This window comes from Salvelinus alpinus, chromosome 16 (assembly GCF_045679555.1).
Source record: "Salvelinus alpinus chromosome 16, SLU_Salpinus.1, whole genome shotgun sequence".
NCBI lineage: Eukaryota > Metazoa > Chordata > Actinopteri > Salmoniformes > Salmonidae > Salvelinus > Salvelinus alpinus.
Window position 1 is genome coordinate 26,824,763 of NC_092101.1, and position 8,609 is coordinate 26,833,371.

Genomic DNA, 8,609 nt, shown 5'->3' on the forward strand with positions numbered 1-8,609 from the left:
AACTCCTCGCCAACTGGTCCTCTCAAGCCTATCATTCCTACTTCCGCTCTGACATAAACATCAGGACAGCCCACAACATGCTAATCTCGCAGAACCTGCATTAACTCAGGCACAGTCCTCCAGTCTCCACCTCCTTTCACGGACACCATCTACTTCACGCACTGTATCCTGCCCAACCTGCAAAAATAGTATTTGTTCCCCAGCTGAGTCTGGTTCCTCAGGGTTTTTTTCATTCAAGGGAGTTTTTCCCTTGCCACGGTTACTTCTGCTTGCTCTCCTGGGGCCTATGGTTAGTTTTCTCCATGGGCACCTAGTCCATATGACTGTTCTACCTCAACTATATCGCCAACGATTCAGCACATGAAGTCCAGAACAGCTATCCAGGGTCCAACTAACTTGGTGCTCTCTTATTGGGGATACTGCCTAACTACTGTACCACGACCTGACGGTGATGTCTACCTGAGGCTCCAAGCCAAACCCTACAGAGTCAACCCCTCCGGATTCTTGGCTTCATCCGGTCCATTCTCATTTCCCCGCTGAATCCTCATTCTCACATTCATTCCATCTCCTCAATAAATATTCTAAACCCATTTCATGTCTAGTCCTGACACTCGTGAAATGGCGTTAAGGATTAAACAAATTCAGGAGAAGGGACCAGTCTTGAATATAACACTTAACTAGTTGCCTAGCAACTCAACAAGCACCAGCTGTTAACCATTGCGAATTAGCCTATTTTTTGCAACACTTTACTAGTTTGCCTTGAACGTAACTCCTCAAACAAGCTCCAGCTGCTACTAACTGCTAATCTCCACCCCTGTTTTCACTCTTCTTAATCACCACTACCCCCCTACTTAAACCTGACCAAACAGTAATTCCTCCTCTTTTTTGTGTCACATGCCATTCCTTAAAAAAACATTGTAAACCCATTTCATGTCTGGTCATGTGAATTGAACTCAACCTGCAGGAGGTTTGTTTGTTGTGATTGAGTGGAGGGAAACGGCTGCGGGCAAGGTTCTGACAGATGGGTGTGTCATGGCTGCCAGCATTACATGAGGAGCAAGCCAAAATACCAGGCCAAATCAGTGGGTGGAGTTCCCCTTTAAGATCACCAGCATGAAGCAGTTTGTTTTCTAATCAGCATGCAGTTTTTCTCCATGCACCTGGTATTACAATAGGCGTGCAAGTTTGGCCTATGCTTTTTCTAATTTCAAACTGGTCAATGTTTGCAGGGTGTGGCATAGTTATCGCTCAAAAGTCAGATTGTTTCATTTAAATGTAACTAAACGACCTGGAGAGAAGCCATTGCTGTGACCTTATCTTAAGCATTCTATTTTTATCATAACACTAAAGAACATCTCTCCACTCTCCTGCCTGATATCATCTACACAGAGTGTACACCTTCCTGATATTGATCCGCACCCCCTTTGGCCCTCAGAACAGCCTCAATTTGCCGGGGGCATGGACTGCACAATGTGTCGAAGGCGTTCCACTGCTGGCCCATGTTAACTCCAATGCTTCCCACAAGTTGGTTGGATGTCCTTTGGGTGGTGGACCATTCTTGATACACACTGGAAACTATTGAGCGTGGAAAAACCCAGCAGCGTTGCAGTTCTTGACACACTCAAACCTGTGCACCTGACACCTCCTACCATACCCCGTTCAAAGGCACTTAAATATTTTGTATTGGCCATTCACCCTCTCCTCCACCTTAATCTACACTGATTGACGTGGATTTAATAGGTGACATCAATAAGGGATCCTAGCTTTCACCTGGTCAGTATGTCATGGAAAGATCAGGCATTCCTAATGTTGTGTACACTCAGTGTATGTAAGTTCAATTAGAGCAATTAATTTTTGCACAACAAACTGCTTTTTAAAATGAGTTATTTTACCTACAACCTCTGCTGTCTATCCTTCTCTCCTATACTCTCCCTCCCTCTCTTTCTCCTCTCCTACTCTTCCTCCCTCTCTCCTCCCTTGTCTGGGGGTAGGGGCTTGAAGTGCGTCTCTCCCTGTAGCGCCATACTAACCATCACTCTCTCTCCTCCTTGTAGTTCCATCATGGTACTAACCTTCTCTCTCTCTGTAGTTCCATCATGGTGCGTACAGTAGCAGTGATCGGGGCGGGTCCCTCAGGTCTGACCAGCATCAAGAGCTGTCTGGATGAGGGTCTGGAGCCCACCTGCTTCGAGAGCAGTGATGACATCGGGGGGCTGTGGAAGTTCAAGGCAAGGCCTGGGACCAGGGACTGATGTACATTACATTTGGCAAACTAAGTTTGCAGATTTATTCAGGCCGTTATAATGGTTGCCATGTTGGCACCAACAGTTCAAAGGTAAACAATATATACAAAAGTATGTAGTCATCAAATTAGTGGATTCAACTATTTCAGCCACACCCGTTTGCTGACGGGTGTATAAAATCGAGCACACAGCCATGCAATCTCCATAGACAAACATTGGCAATAGAATGGTCTTACTGAAGCGCTCAGTGACTTTCAACGTGGCACCATCATAGGATGCCACCTTTCCAACAAGTCAGTTCGTCAAAATTCTGCCTTGCTAGAACTGCCCCGGTCAACTGTAAGTGCCGTTATTGTAAAGTGGAAACGTCTAGGAGCAACAACAGCTCAGTTTGCGAGGTGGTAGGCCACGCAAGCTCACAGAACGGGACAGCCAAGTGCTGAAGCACATAGCATGTAAAAATCATCTGTCCTCGGTTGCAACACTCACTACCAAGTTCCAAACTGTCTCTGGAAGCAATGTTCGTCGGGAGCTTCATGAAATGGGTTTCCATGGCCAAGTAGCCACACACAAGCCTAAGATCACCATGCGCAATGCCAAGTGTCGGCTGGAGTGGTGTAAAGCTCGCCACCATTGGACTCTGGAGCAGTGGAAACGCGTTCTCTGGAGTGATAACTCACGCTTCACCATCTGGCAGTCCGACGGACGAATCTGGGTTTGGTGGATACCAGGAGAATGCTACAGTACCTGCCCCAATGCATAGTGCCAACTGTAAAGTTGGGTGGACAAGGAATAATGTCTTGGGATTGGAACGTCAACTGCAAGCCAGGCCTAATCGCCCAACATCAGTGCCCGACTTAACTAATGCTCGTGGCTGACTGGAAGCAAGTCCCCGCAGCAATGTTCCAACATCTAGTGGAAAGCCTTTCCAGAAGAGTGGAGGGTGTTATAGAATCAAAGGGGAGGAGACCAAATCCATGTTATACAGTGGGGCAAAAAAGTATTTAGTCAGCCACCAATTGTGCAAGTTCTCCCACTTAAAAAGATGAGAGAGGCCTGTAATTTTCATCATAGGTACACTTCAACTATGACAGACAAAATGAGAAAAAAAAATCCAGAAAATCACATTGTAGGATTTTTAATGAATTTATTTGCAAATTATGGTGGAAAATAAGTATTTGGTCAATAACAAAAGTTTATCTCAATACTTTGTTATATACCCTTTGTTGGCAATGACAGAGGTCAAACGTTTTCTGTAAGTCTTCACAAGGTTTTCACACACTGTTGCTGGTATTTTGGCCCATTCCTCCATGCAGATCTCCTCTAGAGCAGTGATGTTTTGGGGCTGTTGCTGGGCAACATGGACTTTCAACTCCCTCCAAAGATTTTCTATGGGGTTGAGATCTGGAGACTGTCTAGGCCACTCCAGGACCTTGAAATGCTTCTTACGAAGCCACTCCTTCGTTGCCCGGGCGGTGTGTTTGGGATCATTGTCATGCTGAAAGACCCAGCCACGTTTCATCTTCAATGCCCTTACTGATGGAAGGAGGTTTTCACTCTCAATCTCACGATACATGGCCCCATTCATTCTTTCCTTTAAACGGATCAGTCGTCCTGGTCCCTTTGCAGAAAAACAGCCCCAAAGCATGATGTTTCCACCCCCATGCTTCACAGTAGGTATGGTGTTCTTTGGATGCAACTCAGCATTCTTTGTCCTCCAAACATGACGAGTTGAGTTTTTACCAAAAAGTTCTATTTTGGTTTCATTCTCCCAATCTTCTTCTGGATCATCCAAATGCTCTCTAGCAAACTTCAGACGGGCCTGGACATGTACTGGCTTAAGCAGGGGGACACGTCTGGCACTGCAGGATTTGAGTCCCTGGCGGCGTAGTGTGTTACTGATGGTAGGCTTTGTTACTTTGGTCCCAGCTCTCTGCAGGTCATTCACTAGGTCCCCCTGTGTGGTTCTGGGATTTTTGCTCACCGTTCTTGTGATCATTTTGACCCCACGGGGTGAGATCTTGCGTGGAGCCCCAGATCGAGGGAGATTATCAGTGGTCTTGTATGTCTTCCGTTTCCTAAAAATTGCTCCCACAGTTGATTTCTTCAAACCAAGCTGCTTACCTATTGCAGATTCAGTCTTCCCAGCCTGGTGCAGGTCTACAATTTTGTTTCTGGTGTCCTTTGACAGCTCTTTGGTCTTGGCCATAGTGGAGTTTGGAGTGTGACTGTTTGAGGTTGTGGACAGGTGTCTTTTATACTGATAACAAGTTCAAACAGGTGCCATTAATACAGGTAACGAGTGGAAGACAGAGGAGCCTCTTAAAGAAGAAGTTACAGGTCTGTGAGAGCCAGAAATCTTGCTTGTTTGTAGGTGACCAAATACATATTTTCCACCATAATTTGCAAATAAATTCATTAAAAATTCTACAATGTGATTTTCTGGAATTTATTTTCTCATTTTGTCTGTCATAGTTGAAGTGTACCTATGATGAAAATTACAGGCCTCTCTCATCTTTTTAAGTGGGAGAACTTGCACAATTGGTGGCTGACTAAATACTTTTTTGCCCCACTGTATATCTGTATGTATCAATCTACAGAAGAGTTACCACACTGTTGTGCCTAGCGCAGCTAACATAATGTAATGATTATAAATGGGTGAAACAGTCCCACGTTTGAGTTGACCTAATATGCTCAGAGTGAGATCTTATTTATTATGTAAGCACAAGGGAGCAGTCAGTTATCAGATGATAATATGGATATTGATGATCATATCACAGCGCTATGACTTAAACATGTCTGCCTCCTTCCAGGAGGTTTCTGAGCCCAACAGAGCCAGTATCTACCGTTCCCTCACCATCAATATCTCCAAGGAGATGATGTGTTTCAGCGACTTCCCCATCCCAGCTGACTACCCCAACTACATGCACCACTCCCGTATCCTGCAGTACTTCAGGCTCTATGCTGAACACTTCAAACTGCTGCAGCACATCCACTTCCAGGTGACAGCAGAGTGACTTTACAAACCCAATTATAGGGTATAATGGGTTGGTTGGTGGGTTCAAGGTTGGTTAATTGTGTGTGTTTCAGACCAGTGTGCGGAGTGTGAGACAGAGGCCAGACTTCAGTCATTCAGGCCAGTGGGAGGTGGTGACAGAGAACAGGGAGGGACAGAAGGAGACACACATGTTTGACTCTGTCATTGTCTGCTCTGGCCACTACTCCTACCCACACCTTCCACTTAAAGACTTCTCAGGTCAGCAGAATCAATCAATCAATCAACAAATAAAAATCTTTTTTTTTTTATAAAAAAGTGCTTTACAATAACCTGGCCTAGACCCCTAGAGCAAGCAGTTAGCACAATGGCAAGAAAAACCTCCTTGAACCATTCTCAGAGCTGAGACTATCTTCTGATAGCATGAGAAGAATCACTCCTTTATTGCACATTTGTGGCCTGCTGGAGGTCATTTTGCAGGGCTCTGGCAGTGCTCCTCCTAATCCTCCTTGCACAAAGGCGGAGGTAGCGGTCCTGCTGCTGGGTTGTTTCCCTCCTACGGCCTCCTCCATGTCTCCTGATGTACTGGCCTGTCTCCTGGTAGCGCCTCCATGCTCTGGACACTACGCTGACAGACACAGCAAACCTTCTTGCCACAGCTCGCATTGATGTGCCATCCTGGATGAGCTGCACTACCTGAGCCACTTGTGTGGGTTGTAGACTCCGTCTCATGCTACCACTAGAGTGAGAGCACCGCCAGCATTCAAAAGTGACCAAAACATCAGCCAGGAAGCATAGGAACTGAGAAGTGGTCTGTGGTCACCACCTGCAGAATCACTCCTTTATTGGGGGTGTCTTGCTAATTGCCTATAATTTCCACCTTTTGTCTATTCCATTTGCACAACAGCATGTGAAATGTATTGTCAATCAGTGTTGCTTCCTAAGTGGACAGTTTGATTTCACAGAAGTGTGATTGACTTGGAGTTACATTGTGGTGTTTAAGTGTTCCCTTTATTTTTTTGAGCAGTGTATATACACACACACACACAGTAGAGCATGCCAATCGAGTATTCTGTTGATTTCAGGTATTGAGTCGTTTGAGGGGAAGTACTTCCACAGTTGGGACTATAAGGGTCCAGAGGACCTTCATGGGAAGAGGGTGGTGGTGATCGGCATCGGCAACTCTGGAGGAGACATCGCTGTGGAGTCCAGCCGGGTGGCCGAGCAGGTAACTAACAGCTGATACAGGGTCAGATTCAGAGCAGGTAACCACTAATACACGGTCCGATTTTCAATTGGCATAGTTTCTGTGTTTATTTGTGTTGGTTGTTTGTTTCTTATTGTCTGTTTTCTTGGTCTGTGAATGAAGTGGGAGCTGGGGGAAGAATGTTCTCTTAAATATGATAATAAAAATCAAAAATGAATTATCCCGTCCCTCCTCTCTCCCGTTCTGCAGGTGTATCTGAGCACGCGTCGCGGTGCGTGGGTCATACGTGTGCTGTCGGACAACGGCTTGCCCGTGGACATGAAGTATAACACACGCTTTGTCCACATCCTGTTCCAACTGCTGCCAGTTAACTGGCTCAGCTGGTTCGGAGAGAAGAAGCTCAATGCCATGTATGACCACACCATGTACGCCCTCAAACCCAAACACAGGTGTGTGTGTGTGTGTGTGTGTGTGTGTGTGTGTGTGTGTGTGTGTGTGTGTGTGTGTGTGTGTGTGTACAATACATGAATACATTATCTCCTCTCTTCTAGGTTGTTCAGTACGATTCCAGTGATCAATGATGAGCTTCCCAATAAGATCTTGACTGGTGGAGTCATGGTCAAAACCAATGTCCAACAGATCAGAGGCTCCAGTGTGGTGTTTGAGGATGGGAGTGTGGTGGACAAGGTGGACACACAGCCAGACACAGATACACACACTGAAACATACATGCTCGCATTCACACACCTTATTAACGTTTAACCTGTCTAAGTGTGTTTCGTTTTCTAGGTGGATGTGATTGTGTTCGCTACGGGCTACAACTACGACTTTCCCTTCCTGCCTCCCAACGTAATGCATAAGTCTGGCCACCGGGTGGGGCTGTACAAGCATGTGTTTCCCCCCACCCTGGAGCACCCCACCATGGCCGTAGTAGGCTTCATCCATGCCTTGGGAGCCATCATGCCCCAGGCAGAGATGCAGTCCCGCTGGGTCACAAGTGTCTTTAAAGGTCAGACTGAGTGATAGCCAGTAGAGAGGTAGCAGGATCCATTACTGCACATCATTTGCTTCTACCCCCACCTGCTTCATGTGTAGTTCTGATCAGAGGAGTGGTCTTAGTTCTGTCTTGTTTCTCAGGTCATAAGAAGCTACCGTCCAACCAGGCCATGCTGAAGGCTGTGGAGTGTGACACCAAGGACATGGACAAGAAGTGAGATGGCTGTCCATCCCAAAGCCATATAATATCTAAGCTTCATACATACATGAATAGAATGCATTCGGAAAATATTCAGACCCCTTGACTTTTTCCACATTTTGATACGTTACATCCTTATTCTAAAATGGATTAAATAAAAAATAAAAGCTGGGTATTACTAATCAATATCCTGAATAATTAATAACTGATGACTGTAGCTCTGTCCTGTCCACAGCTACATCGTATCCAAGCTGGTGCCTCTGCAGGTGGACTTTGTGTCCTACATGGATGACATCGCTGGGGAGGTGGGGGTCGGACCCAGCCTGGCCTGGCTGTTCTTCACTGACTACCCCCTATTCAAGAGGGTTCTGTGGGGTCCCGTCACCGCCTACCAATACCGTATCACCGGCCCAGGGAAATGGTCCGGGGCACGCCGAGCCATCTTCACCCAGTTTGAACGCATGTTCCAGCCCTTCAAGACCAGACAGGTGACATATTTATTATATATTCATACTGAAGATGCATCTAAGATATTTGTATTTAAGATTAATGTACATTGGTATCGAATAGGTTATTATACTATGATGTGTTCTTCTGCCCATCCTTGTACCAGGTGGAGGAGAAGCAGGGATGTTCTGTGGCGGGCCGTCTGCTAAAGCTCAGCCTCACAGCGATGGTGGGAGGAGCAGCAGCCTACTACTTCCACCTCCATCCACCCTCCTCCCTCACCTACCTTCTCTCCAAACTCACACCTCAGAGAGCCTGAACACCATCCTCCTCCACCTCCCTCCTCTCCACCCTCAACCCCCAGAGAGCCTGAACACCACCCTCTTTTCATCCTAAACCACCTCCCTCCTCTCTTTTATGAACACCACCCACCACTCCTCTGCTCATGTGATCTTCATGATTCTCAGAGCCATTCCTCTGCTGTGAAGTATATTATTGGTATTATTAAAGATTGTAACTGGA

At 46.2% G+C, this 8,609-nt stretch overlaps 1 protein-coding gene across 1 annotated transcript; it reads left to right on the top strand.

The window, feature by feature from the left end:
* Positions 1-878: 878 nt before the first annotated feature.
* Positions 879-8,609, top strand: LOC139541244 (flavin-containing monooxygenase 5-like). The gene is made up of 11 exons (XM_071345664.1): positions 879-1,082; positions 2,090-2,228; positions 5,057-5,245; positions 5,334-5,499; positions 6,324-6,466; positions 6,695-6,894; positions 6,997-7,132; positions 7,235-7,454; positions 7,583-7,655; positions 7,876-8,128; positions 8,254-8,609. Exons 2-11 carry the CDS (start codon positions 2,097-2,099, stop codon positions 8,404-8,406), a joined length of 1,665 nt encoding a protein of 554 aa, XP_071201765.1. The 5' UTR covers positions 879-1,082; positions 2,090-2,096; the 3' UTR covers positions 8,407-8,609.

Coding starts and splice junctions, on each gene's coding strand:
- LOC139541244 (XM_071345664.1), top strand. CDS start 2,097: ATGGTGCGTACAGTAGCAGTGATCGGGGCGGGTCCCTCAGGTCTGACC. Junction 7,656..7,875: donor ACCAAGGACATGGACAAGAA/GTGAGATGGCTG, acceptor TCCTGTCCACAG/CTACATCGTATCCAAGCTGG. Junction 8,129..8,253: donor AGCCCTTCAAGACCAGACAG/GTGACATATTTA, acceptor TCCTTGTACCAG/GTGGAGGAGAAGCAGGGATG.